This window comes from Symphalangus syndactylus, chromosome 15 (genome assembly GCF_028878055.3).
Source record: "Symphalangus syndactylus isolate Jambi chromosome 15, NHGRI_mSymSyn1-v2.1_pri, whole genome shotgun sequence".
Classification (NCBI taxonomy): Eukaryota; Metazoa; Chordata; class Mammalia; order Primates; family Hylobatidae; genus Symphalangus; species Symphalangus syndactylus.
In genome coordinates, this window is record NC_072437.2 from 44,314,015 (window position 1) to 44,331,124 (window position 17,110).

Consider the following 17,110-nt stretch of genomic DNA (forward strand, 5'->3'; position numbering starts at 1 on the left):
TTGTTTTTTGTTTGTTTGCTATTTAAAAATTGTTCCTTTTCTCCTTCCAATGAATTGTGGAGAGATTTCAGCATGTGGTATACTTGTATTTGATTGTACTGTCTTAATTTTTCAGCCCATAAATAATTCTGTTAACTTCAGATTTAAGCACATTTTTTTGAGTTAATATTTTATTTGTTAGGAACAGTACTTCTTAAAATAGAAACTTGGAAAAAATAATTAGATGCATTATAGTTTGGAGAGATCACCTCCATAGAATTTAGAAAAATCTCTGAAGTGAATCTGAGATAGCAGAATTATGTATAGGCTGGAAATACCAGTTTGAAACTCATGGGGAAAATAAATTTGGGAATCATCTATATTGAGATGGCATTTAAAACTGAGGAATGGGTGTCACCTAGATAGATGGCATAGGTAGAAAAAAGATGACCCAGACCCAAATCCTGGGGCATTCCTTAAATTAAACGGTAGTCAGAAAAGGGAAAGCAACAAAACACTGATAAAGAGTGGCCAGTGAGATAAGAAAAAAGCCAGGAAAACGTCACAGAAGCAAAAAGAAGGAAGTATTTCAAGATAGGAAGAGTTGTCAGCTATCAAATGCTACTGAGAGATTGCTGAGGATGAAGTGACCATTGAACTTGGGGACATGGTGGTCATTGGTGACTTTGACATCAGCAGTTGTAAGGAAATGTTGGAAACAAAAGCCTAGTAAGGTTAAATTGTGGAAAGGAAGTAGAAGTGAGAGAATGGAGTTTGATGTAAATAGGAGAAGAGATGTAAGACCTTATTAGAGGGGGCTGTAATACCAAAGGGTGGTGTTAGTGAAGATTCTAAAGTTTGTTTGCTAATCGAAATGATTCAGTAAATTGAGAGTAATTGATGATGCATGAGAGAGAACAAGGTGATTGCAGCATAAAAATGTTGAGGGAATAAGATTCACAGCACAAGGGGAGGGACTAGCTTTGGATCAGATCCAGGACACTTCCTCCATTCTACCATGAGAGAAGGCAGGGGAAAGTAGGTTTATTAATAACATTGCAACTTTGAGGTTGTATCTGATTGCTTATTGTCTCACAGAAGAAAGAGGTGAGGTCATGATCACCTGAGAGTGAGGAAGAGAGGTGATGCAGGTTTGAGGTAAGAAAGAAGTGAAATTCAAGCATTTTGGAGAGTAGGCAAGCATACTATGGCAGGGCAGTAGGATTGCCAGGAGGTATGTAAACAAATTAAGTGTTTGCCGAACTATCGTAATGATGTTGGCTGCTTAACCAAAAGTAAAATTTCCAATATCCATCTTATTTCTTTTCAGACCCAGTGAGAATATGCTGATCCGTGTCAATAATGATGGGACTTTTTGTGCAAATTGGACTCCAGGGGCTATTGGACTCTACACTATTCATGTTACCATTGATGGCATTGAAATCGGTATTTTCGTTAAAGCCATGAGCTACTACTTACTTCAAATAACTAGAGTCAAAATTATTTTTCTCTTCTAGTTTTGCCCTTTAACTTGCGTTATACGTATGGATAGCTTTCATAACTTATTTGAGGCCTTGTTTTCTCATTCATAATGAGTATTTAATTAGTGCATTAGCATTTTGTAATAATTTCTGGTGTCCACCCAGGCATTGTAGCCCTCATGACTCCCTCCCTCCATTCCCTGATGTGACTAGTGAGGTGTACTCTCTTCCACGCTGCTGTGTTACCCTGTCTCTCCCTTGCGGGTGTGTCTGTGCCTCTCCTGACTATGAGCAGAAAGCATTCATGTTTGGATCTTCCAGTGTAGCTCAGTGCCTGGCACATAATGACAGTAAATATGGATGAATGAATGCATTTTTTAATCTATCATTGTGTTAATCTGGGTTCTCCAGAGAGACAGAACCAATAGGATCTCTATACAGTCATGTGCCTCATAGCATTTTGGTCAGTGACGAAGAGCATATATAGTGGTGGTCCTATAAGATTTTTACTGTACCTTTTCTATGCTTAGATATATTTAGATATGCAAATCCTTACCATTGTGTTACAGTTACCTGCAGTATTCAGTAGGGTAACATGCTGTACAGGATTGTAGCCTAAGACCAATAGGCTGTACCATATAACCCAGGTAATCTGTACCATCTAGGTTTGCATAAGTCCACTCTGATGTTTGCACAATGATGAAATTGCCTGGTGATTCATTTCTCAGAACATTTCTCCATCCTTAAGCAATGCATGACTGTATTAGATATATGAGAGGGATTTATTAGGGAAATTGGTTCACACAATTATGGAGTCTGAAAAGTCCCATGACGGGCCACACCTGCAAGCTGGAGACCCTGAGATGCAGGTAGCCTCAGAGCCAGGGAAGCAGATGATGTAACTCTCACTCTGAGGCCGAAGGCCTGAGAATCCAGGGGGACCACTGATAATAAGTCCTGGAGTCTAAATGATGGGAACCCTGTAGTTCAAATGTCGAGGGACAGTAGAGGAAGTGTTTATCCAAGCTCCAGAAAATAGAAATACATTCACCTCTCTTCTGTTTTTGTTTGCTCTGTGTCCCCAGCTGATTGGATAGTGCCTGCCCACATTGAAAGCAGATCTCCTCCACCTACTCCACTCACATTCACACACCAGTCTTCTCTGGAAACACCCTCACAGACCCAAAAGTAATGCCTTACCAGGTTTCTAGATATTCTTTAATCCAGTCAAGTGGACACCTACAACTAATCATCACAACCATTAACTTTGAAAAACATGTTTCTTTTGTTTCAGGCATTAATCTTTTCTTTACTTTTCAACTGTCTGTGTAATAAGATAACAAGGAGAAAACTCTAGTACTTATCAGTGTGAATTTCTTGTAACATTAATTTTCCTGATACTCCTCAAGAAAAGGGGTTTCTGTGATCAGATAAATTTCAAAAACCTGGTTTGGGATGAGTATCTTTCATCTGAAATGCTTGGCACCAGAAGTATTCTAGATTTTGGACTTTTGCTGGTTTTGGAATAGTTGTATTATAGCTACCAGTTGAGCATCCCTAATTCAAAATTTCAAAATTCAGAATGCTCCAGTGAGCGCTTTTTTTGAGCATCATGTCAGCACCCAAAGGTTTTAGATTTTAGATCTTTCTGGATTTGGGGTTTTCAGATTAGAGATGCTCAACTTGTATATGGTAGTCTCACTTGAGACATTCATACAATCTACATTAACATATTAGGGATTCTGACAAGTTCTGAAATCAAGAAACTTGTCTGACTATGTTTAATCCTTATCATGGGACCGCTTGCGAGTGGAGAAGAGAGAAATGGTGGAGATGGAAATAATACCAATTAATATTTCACCAAAGTATTTCAGAAACCCCGCTTTAAGTAGTTTGCATTGGCAGTGGAGGTAAAGAGATACTTTACATTGATGTAATTCTATGTTCTCATACATTAATGTAACTATATAGACTCAGATATATCCAGTTCATCTGTAACATTCTAGAGACCTTCGCTAGCAGCATTTGCTACACTCTTCTTTATTTCAACATATCCATAAAGCCTTTAGTTCAGCAAATGTTTTTTGGTTCTGAGCATACATTGTCCTGGGTAAGACAATTCCTGTCAAGTGTTAACACTTTAATGGGGATTGTGGGCTGGGCGTGGTGGCTCATGCTTGTAATCCCAGCACTTTGGGAGGCTGAGGCGGGTGGATCACGAGGTCAGGAGATCGAGACCACGGTGAAACCCCGTCTCTACTAAAAAAAAAATGCAAAACATTAACCGGGCGTGGTGGCGGGCGCCTGTAGTCCCAGCTACTTGGAGAGGCTGAGGCAGGAGAATGGCGTGAACCCGGGAGGCGGAGCTTGCAGTGAGCCGAGATTGCGCCACTTCACTCCAGCCTGGGTGACAGAGCGAGACTCCGTCTCAAAAAAAAATAAATAAATAAATAAAAAATAATGAGGATTGTGAAAATAAAACAGGCAAACAAAAATCATATGAAGTAGAATATAAGTAGTGACACATAAGAGATACAAATTACAGTAGGAATTCAAAAGTAGAAATAGCCAAGAATGACATTGTGAAGATTTTCTTTTCTCTAAAAATTCTGGTAAAATTTCAGTAGAGTTTTTTTCATCATCTTATCTAATAGTGGGATGAAGAAAACTGATACAAATTAGATAAGAAAAATCCACTTTTATTTGTTTTTTGGAATGAAGCTGAAGAAAAAGACTTGCTTACTTAGAATCATTCATTTTCTTCCATACTCAACTTCCCTGCTCTTCTTCCTAAGTTTTCTCCGACGCTATCAATGGGCTGCGACCTCGCTTGACCATAGACAAGCAGAGATAATAATTCATTAGAATAATTACAATAATAATAGCTAACATTTATTGTGCATTTAATATATATCTAAATTTGTTCTACGTGTACTTTTTTTTTTTTTTTTTTTGAGACAGAGTCTCATTCTGTTGCACAGGCTGAAATGCAGTGGCACGATCCCTGCTCACTGCAACCTCCACCTCACAGGTTCAAGCAATTCTCATGCTTCAGCTTCCTGAGTACCTAAAATTACAAGTGTGCGCCACCATGCCCGGCTAATTTTTGTATTTTTAGTAGAGATGGTGTTTCGCTATGGTGGCCAGGCTGGTCTTGAACTCCCGACCTCAGGTGATCCGCCCGCCCCGGCCTCCCAAAGTGCTGGAATTACAAGTGTGAACCACTGCCCCTGACCCCTTGTATATTTTAAGTCCTACAGCAGCTCGGTGAATTAGATACTATTATTTTTCCCATTTTATAGATGAAGAAATTGAGGCTCAGAGAGTCAAACAGTTTAGTGTGAGATATCGGAGTAACCAAAGCAGTCTAACATGAGAACCTCAGCTTCTCACGACCATGCTACATTGTCATAGAGATGACTGGTAGAGATGATGAGTGGTATTCTGATTGGATATTGTCAGATAAGTTTTAATTCTCAAGGGTTCTTTTTTAAATTATTTTCCATTTTTTCTGTATCATTTCATATGTTCTAGTTAATGATAGGGAGCCCCTTCTTTTCCTTGACATCCTGAGACATTCCTTTAGAATCTCAGGGCCATTTTTAAAATATTTCTCTTGTTTAGCCTATTAAATATCCATCACCTTAAAAGGACAGAAATCAGATATTTGTGTTAATTTTTAAAAACAGCCTGTGGATGTTTATAAGATTAGGTTTAAGGATCTTCCTTCTCTTTTTTTCTCAAATGTTACAGTTCTCTGATTTTTCTGACAGATGCTGGTCTGGAAGTAAAAGTAAAAGACCCACCAAAAGGGATGATACCACCAGGAACTCAGTTGGTCAAACCAAAGTCTGAACCTCAGCCTAATAAGGTTAGGGCAGAATGAAGTGAGAGCCGGAATCATTCAATTTTTACATGTTTGTCACTGATGCTTCAAAATGGCCAGTAAACATCTAACATTTTACTTGATTTCAGGACTTGAATTCTAAATATCCCTAAATAAATTTAGAGAGTAGTTCATGGTAATATTTCTTAGTTGTAGCATGTGTACTTCTTTATTTCTTTGTGTAATGCTATAGTAATTGGTACATACTGTATTCTTCCTGCTATTGAACATTTACAATGATCAAAAAGTCTACTGAAATTAAGTGTAAAGTTTGCAACATGAAAATGTCCTCTACTTTCAAAAGAAAAGTTAATTTCTGAAATCTAAAGAATAAGTACAGGCATTTTGGTAAACTGCATGTTAAAAAAATGAAATACTGGTAATTGAATTTATTTTTCTAACAAGTGGTTTTTATCCTTCTTAACACATATCTTCAATATTTAGAAATGAGTTAAAAATATATATAATTGTCTAAGCTTTATTTTCAGTAATATACATTTCAGTGCTTAAAAGTTCTGTTATTAGTGTTATGAAGCACTGTTATTTGCAGTGGGAGCCTCACTACAAATAATTCTGGAACCTTGTTAAGAATTATGATACTTTTAAACCTGCTTAATTTTACTTCTTGCTACTTATAAGATCTCTATTCCATGTTCTTCCTACCTCACTGTTTATCTTTGCCTTTCTCAGGTTCGAAAATTTGTGGCCAAGGACAGCGCAGGGCTTCGCATCCGTAGCCACCCTTCCCTTCAGAGTGAGCAGATAGGCATAGTGAAAGTCAATGGAACTATCACTTTTATTGATGAGGTAATTGATAAAGGAGCTCTTGGTAGTAAATTCTGGACGGAAAGTTTTTGCATTGTTTGCATAATAATAAGGTTACTGAGTTTTTTGTCAGAATGTGTTTTAAGCAGTTTGGGAAATATTTTAAAACTATTTTATAGAATGTGTTCATTGAGTTTCAAACATTTCATTTATTTTATCAGTAAAAAATAAGTAAATTATATTTTGAACATGAAAAGAACAATGTTCAACTGAGTATTCAGAACCTATTCAGAACCTGTACATGTATTCACTGAAAATAGGTATAGTTTTTCATGACATTTTAAAATGTTGTTTGTTTTGAAATGTGTTTCTTACTGCTTTAACTTTGGACAGTATATTTTTCTGGTAATACAACCAAGTGACTTCTGATTCTTAAAATATAGATATAAGGGAAGGAAGACTCATATTCCTTTGGGAAACATCTGATTTTACTGTTTAAACTATGTATCTTAAAGTGTGGTTTCCTTGTGTTTTTATTCCTAAGTGAAATTGTTTTTATAATCTTGCCACATGAATTATCATAGTGTGTTGGCACTCTTTGCTGCTTTTTTTTCCTGGAGGGTCTCTCAGACTTACTTTCTACGAAAACTAGATGCTTAATCTCCACATCCACCATCATTTTCCTGCTTTGCAGACTTTCAGACCTTGCTAGCCTCATAGGACTTACAGGAAGGCCTGGCTTGTTTCTGTTGCTTTTTTTCTATAGATCCATAATGATGATGGTGTGTGGCTGAGGCTGAATGATGAGACAATAAAGAAGTATGTCCCTAACATGAATGGTTACACTGAAGCCTGGTGCCTCTCTTTTAATCAACATCTTGGCAAGAGTCTTCTGGTCCCTGTTGACGTAAGTAAAAGGTGGTTTTAAAAAGCGTTATAGATACATGCTATTTGTTTTACAGGGCTTTCTTTAATTAAGGCTTTTCAGTTCTGAGGTAACCCACAACTAAGTAACTTTTACTTCACAATTTCTTGAATTCTTTAAGGGCTTCTGTGTAATGAAAGTGAAGTTTGGCAAGGTTAAGGCCCTTAGTGCAGATTATGATCCATCACAGATAGGCAGGAAGTAGTAAATTTAATTAATTACTTCTTAATTAAAACTACTGAATTCCTTCCAAAGAGGTAGAAAATGAGAGTGGTTACATTTTTTTCTTTCTTATTGATACAGTTGTTTGGAATGAATTCCAAACTAAAGTTTATGAACTCAGAATTATACATTCAAAAATATGTATAAATGTATGTTATGTTCACATTTTGCAAATAGTTCTGTGTGTTTTGTCTAATTTTGAATCTCTTCTTTCTCGGCTTATAATACTATTATTTAGACTTGTGGTGCTATGTTGTATTCTAGTTGAAGTTAAATCCTAGTCTTTGAGAGAATTCATTGTACCTCCTTGTTGAGTATGGTAGAATAGAGCCAGTGTTCACAAGATTGCTACTTCATGAAGTATAATAATAACCCACACTTCATTTTATATATTAACCAGGAAAGAATGATTTTTCCCTTTTTTCATTACCATCAAATGTGTGTGCTCTTTAGGACAGAGCTAATAAATAGCACGGGTAAAATTTTATTTAAAAACTTAGTAGCAGTTGAATTTCATAAAAATCAGTTTGTAAAGTTAGCTTATTGTATCAAACCATTCAGTATATTCCATTTGACTTTCTCCTTGATTGTCCATAATAATGTTCTCCAAAGCAGTAGTTTATATAATACAAGACAATTCTTTGGTGAAGAAAACATTGGAATTTCATTTCTATTTATTGATCTCATTCTTTTTTATATGCTTTTGTGTATGTTTTATAATAGCACAGTGGAGACTTTGTATATAGAGAGAGAGCAAGAAAGAGAAGGAAGATATGTGATCAAGAAACTTTAGAATGTTGGCTTGCTGCTTTACAGAGGTTAAGTTGAACAATGACACATCTATAAGTAAAATACTAAATTTTAAATTAAAAAATTACATCAATTACATCTTATTAAATTTTCCTCAGATTTATACCTGCAGTTAAAAAGGATTTTGACTCTCTACGAAAGTGTATTTTAAAGAGATAATTATAACAACCACTTTTGTACAGTTTTTTTTTCCAATATAGGCTTTTTTGTTGGGCAAGGGGGAGTTGGTTTTTGTTTTTTGTACAGATGGGAGAGCCGGGCGAGGTGGCTCACGCCTGTAATCCCAGCACTTTGGGAAGCCAAGGCCGGTGGATCACCTGAGGTCAGGAGACCAGCCTGGCCAACATGGTGAAACCCCGTCTCTACTAAAAATACAAAAAATTAGCCAGATGTGGTGGCGGGCACCTATAATCCTAGCTACTCTGGAGGCTGAAGCGGAAGAATTGCTGGAACCCAGGAGGTGGAGGTTGCAGTGATTCGAGATCTCGCCACTGCACTGCAGCCTGGGACACAGAGCGAATCTCTGTCTCAAAAAAATATATAGAGAGAGAGAGATGGGGTCTCACTATGTTGACAAGGCTGGTCTCAAACACCTGAGCTCAAGCGATCATCTTGCCTTGGCCTCACAAAGTGCTGATATTACAGGCATGAGTTACCACACCTGGCCATCGTGTGTTTTATTTAAGAAAATTTTCTTAAGTCCCTAATAAAACGTTATTCCAGATTATATTATCTTTTCTACCTCCCCAGTCCAAATTTTCTCTGATTTCTTTGCTCATTTGAGGAGCTGCTTTTGGGAGAGAAAGATACTTACACAGATAAAGCAAGTCAATAAACAAAAGTAGAAAGAAAGAGCAAGAAGTACCATCTGTCACAATTCTGAATCCCATGATTTTATTTTAAAGCATTGTGTTCTGTTACTTGATGCTTTTGAACCCCATCCAAGAGACAATCTGTAGTAGACAGTCTCCTTAAGGTCAGGGAAAGAAGGGAGTAACAAAGGTTAGAGGAGCGGTAAGGAGTGGAGTGAGGCATACAGACACTTGTGGGTGGTTTTCACTGGAATGTGAGTGCGGAGATTGTTAATGTAAACAGCTCAAGAGTGTCTGGTATTGTTAGGAAGCTAGGGTTTTTTTTTGGTTTCTTCATTTTAAGAGTAGTAGTGACTTGCGAGTTTTATAAGTTAAAAGAAAGATATCAGTAGGAAAAGGGAGAAATTAAAGATATAGATGACAAGGCTGAAGACTGAAAAACAGGAGCAGGAAATGGGAGATCTGGGATAAAGTTACTTCAGTACAGGTATTAACTGATGACTCACACAGAGTCAGAGGCCTGGCATAGGCAGGGACAGGCATGATTTTCCAAGGTTTTATCTGTAGGGACTAGGGCAGACCCCTTACCCAGTCAGTACATTTTTCTTAATGAGTATCTGACTGTGTGGGGCTAAACATGATAGGACATAGAATAATGATTCTCTCTCATCTTCTCAAGGAAATAACACACCTAAATAGTTGCATCTTGCTACCTCTTCTTTTGTATGTCTTATACATTTACTGCTAGAAAAACTATCTTTCTCCCTTCTTCAGTTCATTTAAAGTAAACGAACTTTAATCATGGCTGTTAATTGTAAAACATGACTCAATAAAAAAATGAAAGCTGGGAGATATGAAATCAAATTAGAAGTATTCAAACACCAATGCTGCCAACTTAAAAAGAAGTGAAAGTACTGAAAAGTTGCCTTCAGCACTGTTTACGTCTATCTCTTCAACCTTTTCTAGTTAAAACAATTTTGTATTGACATCAATGTGTGCAACTTATTTGGATCCCAACTCAAACAAACTATAGAGAGAGGAGTGGGGGCAGAGATTGGAAGTTTGAACACTGACTGTTGGATGAATTATTTTTAAAAATAAGATTACTATAGTTACCCATTTTAGATAATCCTTAAAGTGATCCTGTCACGCTGACTTGTTTATTTACTCATGTTTTAGAATTCGTGTATTCATCGTAAGTATGAACTTTAGCTCAATTTTGATCTATCAGTCATTCTACTTAAACACCATATTTGACTGAAAAATATTCATATTCTAATTTAGTTCAAAGGTGACTTTAACTGTTTTAGCACTTTAGTAATGCCCTAGTTTAGAGACGAAATAGCATTAGACATTCATATTATGACTGTATTGTTTTCAAAATAATTTTTAAGTCAATGAGGAAGATAGAAAGATAGAGCTAAATAGATGAAGGGTTCCGATGCCTCTGTGAGGCATTCGTTATCAATTATGTAGAACTTTTTACCCTTTTTAGAACACTCTTTTCCTTTTTGTTTGTTTTATTTTTGTTGTTTTTTATTTTGTTTTGTTTTGTTGTTTGTTTGTTTTTACAGCACCTTGCCCTGCCACCCAAGCTGGAGTTCAGTGGCACGATCTTGGCTCACTGCAACCTTCACTTCCCAGGTTCAAGCGATTCTCATGTCTTCCCCTCCCAAGTAGCTGGTATTACAGGCATACACCACCACACCCAGCTAATTTTTGTATTTTTAGTAGAGATGGGCAGGGTTTTACCATGTTGGCCAGGCTGCTCTCGAACTCCTGGCCTCAAGTGATCCACCTACCTCGGCCTCCCACAGTGCTGGGATTACAGACTGGGATTAAAGACGTGAGCCACTGCACCCAGCTGAGAACATGCTTTCCGATTTTATGTCTGAAGAGTCTTTGTTTTGTTGTCTAATTTATCTAGAATGTTTCACTTCCATTTTTTTCTAAACTTAAGTTGTCCAGACTCAAAAATTGGTTGGTGATCTTCTTCTCTTTATTTCCCAATTTTGCTATAGTCATTAATTCATCAATTGCTCATTTAGTAAATATTTGAGTTCTTATTCGTAGAATTCTTATTTGCATTCTTGTTAGTAATAAATACTAAGCTGGAAAGTAGGCATTGGGTGGAGATGCAGAGGGGAGGGATACAGAGTAAATAAGATGGAGTAAAGTTCTGATCCTTGGAGTATTCACCATGTAATGTGGTAGACATACCATATTCACATAATTAAATTGCATTGTGATAAGTTGTGGAATGGCTTCACTTAAGTGACACTTGAGGAGGTCTTGAAGAAAAGTTGCCAGGAAACAGTAAAGGAATTTCTAGACAGAATCAAATGTTCAGAGTTATGGGGACATGCTATGTATGTGAACTGATGAATAGTTGATAGAGGTAAAGCAGAGAATTGAGGGTGGAAAACAGGTATGTACTGGGGAGAATAGCTTTCTCTCTTCCTTCTCAGGCAGCACTTAATCTGTAGAAGTAGAAAAGGCTTACTTCTTTCTCTAGCTACCCATAATATTTGTTTTTCTTGCCTTCAGCCCATTTGTGTTTATGTACCCTTATTTCTGTTTTTAAGCTACTTGAGGATAAGGACTCATTCAGGATCCCTTCTTACTCACATTTGTTTCTTTCTAAGCATTAAAAATTACACTTTGCTCATAGTAGGTTTTCACAATTTGTTAATGCTTTACACATTTGTGGACGCTTAATTTTAGTTATTTGCATTTGATATGATCATTCTGTTTAAAATAATTTCTAACATGTATATGCTTCTTGCCTTAATTATCTCATTTAATCCTCATTGTGACCCTGTGATGTTAAGCATATTATAATTCTCATTTTTGCAATGAATAAAGATAGCCACTCACCCAAGATCACAAGTAGAAGGTAGTAGAGCTGGTATTGGACCACCAGTTGATATGATTCTAAAGCCCATGCATTTATGTTCAGTATGCATTAATCTAGTGGAGAGATAAGGATAGATATAATTATAAAAGGATGAAGCAACTATAGCTGTAATAATCCTATTACTTTGACTAGAACTGCCAAACTACAGAAAGATAAATACTTACAACCTTAATGGTTGAATGAGGATGAATACCATAATATGTATTGAAGATGACATGAGTTATTCTTTGATGGCATACCTGGGGAACATTGATTGATTTTAAATTAAAATTCTAAAGATGTGGAATCTACAAAATGTGAGCTGGTAAAATGTTTCAAATATCAGGGAAAATGCAAGTAAAAAAATGAAAAGAGAATTTATTATGCACCTACCATGGAAGACATTAGACTCTCTGGAATCACGAGCTTAATTTTTTGGAAAATAAGTGTACTTCTATGATAGGAGATGTTAATAGTTTGAAACTTACACACCCAATTCTTTGGGTACTCTGTCAAAAATGAGATCTTTAAACATTGTGAGGGGAGTTGAGTGGAAGAGAAAGTTTATATCAAGGAAAGTAGATGATAGATAAATGGAAGTATTCTAAGGTATCTTTATAGTTCCCCTATAATCTGAATTCTTACAGAATTGAGTCTTTGTGTATCTGCATGCATTTATACAGATTACTTCTTATTTTAGGCTGATGGGTGTTCAACATACAGAAAGTATACTGATTTTCCAAATTTTGGGACCTGAAAGATTTGAAGTAGAGTTGAAGAGAAAGTATCATTTGTTAATCTTGTTTGTGTAGCATCACCTGGGTTAATTGATAAAATTGGCAAATGTTTCTTGCATTTTAAATCCAATTTCGTTCTTTTAGGTTACCTAATAACACTTAGCAGTCACAGCTTTAACATACCCCAGATTTCCTGATTTTGTTAATAGCTTTGTGTGTATGTGTATACACAATCTGTATTTTTTTTTTTTTTTTTTTTTTTTTTTGAGATGGAGTCTCGCTCTGTTGCCCAGGCTGGAGTGCAGTGGCGCAATCTCGGCTCACTGCAAGCTCCGGCTCCCGGGTTCACGCCATTCTCCTGCCTCAGTCTCCCAAGTAGCTGGGACTACAGGCGCCCGCCAACACACCCGGCTAATTTTTTGTATTTTTAGTAGAGACGGGGTTTCACCGTGTTAGCCAGGATGGTCTCGATCTCCTGACCTCGTGATCCGCCCGCCTCGGCCTCCCAAAGTGCTGGGATTACAGGCTTGAGCCACCGCGCCCGGCCTCACAATCTGTATTTTAATCTTAATAATATTAACTTAATACAACATTAGTAAATGTGCTGTTCTTATATGGTTAAGAACAGCTTTATTTCATTCTTTAGCTTAGTGTTAAAGTTTCATAAACAGAATGAGATTGAAACAGTTAAATTAAGACTAATTAATATATATGCTATGCTTAATTTTTCTGAGTTATTTTATCATTTTGCTTGAACAATGGCAATTCTTAGCTTTGTGCTTATCTAACACAAGGAAAGATTTTTTTTCTTTTCTTTGCATGAGCATTTGGCATGGTTGGTCACATATTTTCACTGTGATAATTATTCACTTATTGGTCTCTTTTCTATGCCTTGAAAGGTTATCAGCTTAGAGTTGCAATTTGGTGTTCATCAATTTGTTAGGTTCCCAGTATGCTTTAATTTTCTAATTTTCTTGACGGAACTTTTCTGCCTTTAAAATAGTATTTGAGAATAAAATGTTATTTTATATATATATATGTGTTTGTGTATACACATGCACACACAAGCTGTGCTCATAATAATCTGTGAAATTATACTATATGAAAGCTAACATATTTTAATAGTGAGAAATGGGGGCTTTGGAGAAATTAACATTTTCATGAATGTTCACGTCTTTAGACTAAAACATTTCTAAATTTCCAAAGAACACTATTCAAGTGTGTGTGTGTGTGTGCGCGCGTGCACTCGCATGCGTGTGTGTGTTTGAGATGAAGTCTTGTTGTTGCTCAAGCTAGACTTGAACTTCTGGGCTCAAGGAGTCCTGCCTTCTCAGCTTCCCAAGTAGCTGGGACTACAGGCATGTACTACCATGCCCAGCTATATTTTTAAATTATTTTGTAGAGACGAGGTATCTCTGTCTTACCTAGACTGGTCTTGAACTCCTGGATTCAAGCAATCCTCCTGTCTAAGCCTTCTGAATAGCTACGAGTATAGGCATGCACTACTGCGCCCAGCTATTCAAGTATATTTTATTTTTAAACTCCAGCTTTCTGTTTGTCAAATTTCTGCTTCTTGATAAATGCAGTTTTATTATGACATTGCATTTTGAAAATAATCTTATGGTAAACCAGTGTGAATTAAGAATTTTCTACAACTGCAGAACAAAAGCAAAAAAGTATAAAGTTTCAGTTTACATAGAAACATATACGGAATTGATTTTATTGGCAATTTGTTACCATAGTTAGCAGTTAACATCATTTTAAAATATCATTGTACGTGCTGTTGACTGAGAAAGTGCTTATGTTTGCACATTGACTTAAAAGAGAGACATAAGCTTTAAATATTGTCAACCAGTCACCACATTGCTTCATCACTAGCTTTACCTGCATTACTTTTAACAATTGCCTTTCACGTTACTTTGATACTAGAGTAATTTATGCTAAAAAATACAATATGCTAAAAAAAAAAGTGATAATGTTTTATGTCAGAAAGTCTGTCCCACTATGCTTTATAAGGGAGAAAAACCATTGACCGAGTACTCTACAAATTCTTATATACATGGATAAACCAGTAAAGACATTTTTCCCCTAAAACATAGCACTTCAAAATGTTCTGCAATATGTTTTTCACTTTACCTAAAGAGAAAGGACCTTACTCACTATCCACTTTTAATTAGGGGGCAGTTGGCTTTGGTTTTGGTTTACATTTATTTGTAGGCATATTATTAGACACTTTTTTAAGGGTTTTATATGTCATATTTATGAATTAGTATATATTTATGTACATGGGTGTGTACCCACATTCATCCATACATATCCATATATATATGTGTGTATATATATATATACACACATATATATATGGATATGGAAAATATAGAACTAGAGAGCAGTAAATAAAGTCTCATTATCTAAAATGACTTTTAATTGATAGGGAATTTTGATGTTTCTTTTTTGTTGAAGTCTTAGTTGATCTTTTTTATTAACATTTTGAATGTCCTCTTTTTTGATTCAAAATAACCTTTTATCATAATATTTACATAAGCAATAAAATTGTGCAATTGCTACTCACTGGAAAGATTTTAATTTCAGATCAGATAAATATAGATTGATAGCATGAGATAACTACGAAAATGTATATCATTTAAATTATCAGTAAAATATTTTGTGAAAATGTTGATTTTTCTAGGATAGCATTTCTGTGAATTGATTGTTCCTTAACAAAACATTTTTAGACTTTAACTTAGAGATCCTAAATGCTCTGCATTTCCTAAACTTTGAGATGGAGAAAAGTAGTCCTGTCTTTTGATAAAATTGATTAAATTTTTATCTTTTGATAAAAAATTGATTGTATGTATTATTTATGTTTTTCTTATCAAATTTGTTAGTAGCATTCGAAACATTTCCAAGTGATTTTTTCCCTACTTATAGCGGGAAGGAAAATTGAAAAAAAAAGGCTCAGACTTTTTGTTTTATTTTTTACTGTTTTATTTTTGTACTTCAAAAAGTGATAAGTCACGTAAACTACATGCCATTATTATTCATAATGATAATTGCATTTTCTATACAATCTATATCATTTCCATTTTTATTATAAAACAGCAGACTGGTTTCTGTCATAAAACAAATCTGGCTTGTATTAGAACAAATACGTCCTCATTTAAAGAATTTTAAGGTTTCTTTCTTGCATTGAGTATCTTAAGCTTTATAACAACTTCTGGCTCTTAATTTTAGTAAATGGCATGACACACTATATCCACGGAGAGCTTCTGACAAAAACTTACTTATCAGACAGAATTTCTTCGGTGTGTTGTTTACTCAGATGGCTTCAGTTTCTCTTTAGTAAGATAATATTTCCGTGTTGGTGCTAGAGTACAGAAAAATGTTGTTACTGTTCACGCATCTTCTGCAGATGATATCCTGTTCCCTTTCTTTGTTGATATTTTTCTTTCTTAAACTTTGTTGCTCAGAATATCTTTAATGCTAGCCAAGGAGTCAGGGATTTGGACGTATTTTCATGGACTTCCAAAGCTTTTTTCCCCCAGGTGAGTTAACTATAAGGAACAATAATATTTTATTCAGGTATTTCAGCATGTATAACAAATTTTGTGTCTTTAAAACCTTTGCTTAAGATTAATAAAACCTTTTAACCAAAAAAAGATCTATATGAAGTGCTGCAATTGAGTTTTCTCCTCGCTCCTGCCAAAAAGAGTGTATTATTAGTTTAAGTGATACTTCCACATGACTTCAAATTTGCCATATTTAGTTTTATGACTAGCATTTCCAATGATTATATCTAAGATTAGTGTTTTCACAACTAACTTATTTAGGTGGCAGTTTCCTAGCCTTATGGCTCTTATTTTTTCTGCTGGCAACTCTTTCACATTCCCTCTTTGAATGTTCATCTGAGAATGGGATGGGAATGGAGGGAGAAGATAATAATATTGAAATTCATGAATTTAATATGCTGGTACCTGGGTCTCACATTTCTATATTGAATAAAACATGTATTTTACTATTGCTTGAGCATGATAGGCACAGTTCTATGACTTTATGTCTGTCAGTTTTTTATACTGTTTAGCACAAGAATTGGATAAACTTTGTTTTATACTTATTAATATAGTTTTATTACCTTTTCAATAAAATATTAATTATTTTAAATTTTTAACAAGTTTTCATAATTGCCTTTCCGTGACTAGTTTGCAATTATAATTAATTTTGCCAAGGCTTAACTCCCAGTGTTACCCTGAATTATCAAAAGTTAGAATTATTGTTATAATTAATTAAATGCACTAGGAATATTATTAAATACCAGTGAAATTGGTTTTTTTTTTGCTAAATCTATGGATATTTGCTTTTTTATGTTGCCATGTAATTTTTAAGAATCAGTTGTGAGTAGGATTAAAACTTGCCTCTTCCAACTATGAAATGGCATGATGTATTTATTTATTGACCATTTACAAACAGACATTTTAAAATGTTTACAGAAAATCTTGTGAGTGTAATAGCAACTACTGTGTAAAGTTTAGACCTGTGTTACTCTCAATTTTTATCTTGAGTGCTCTCTCTGTATTCATGTAGGTTTGCATATATATAT

The 17,110-nt window shown here is 35.3% G+C and overlaps 1 protein-coding gene across 23 annotated transcripts in view; it reads left to right on the forward strand.

Moving 5' to 3' along the window:
• Positions 1–17,110, forward strand: part of MYCBP2 (MYC binding protein 2) — a 284,800-nt gene that overhangs the window by 177,878 nt on the left and 89,812 nt on the right. For 12 of the 23 annotated variants that reach the window (XM_055244152.2, XM_055244155.2, XM_063618724.1 and 9 more), the window contains 5 exons: positions 1,310–1,425; positions 5,234–5,331; positions 6,037–6,153; positions 6,878–7,018; positions 15,984–16,058. In XM_055244152.2, coding sequence (XP_055100127.2) covers positions 1,310–1,425; positions 5,234–5,331; positions 6,037–6,153; positions 6,878–7,018; positions 15,984–16,058 — 547 coding nt within the window. The remainder of the gene's footprint in view (positions 1–1,309; positions 1,426–5,233; positions 5,332–6,036; positions 6,154–6,877; positions 7,019–15,983; positions 16,059–17,110) is intronic. The other 11 variants (XM_055244162.2, XM_055244158.2, XM_063618728.1 and 8 more) reach the window with 1 other exon arrangement.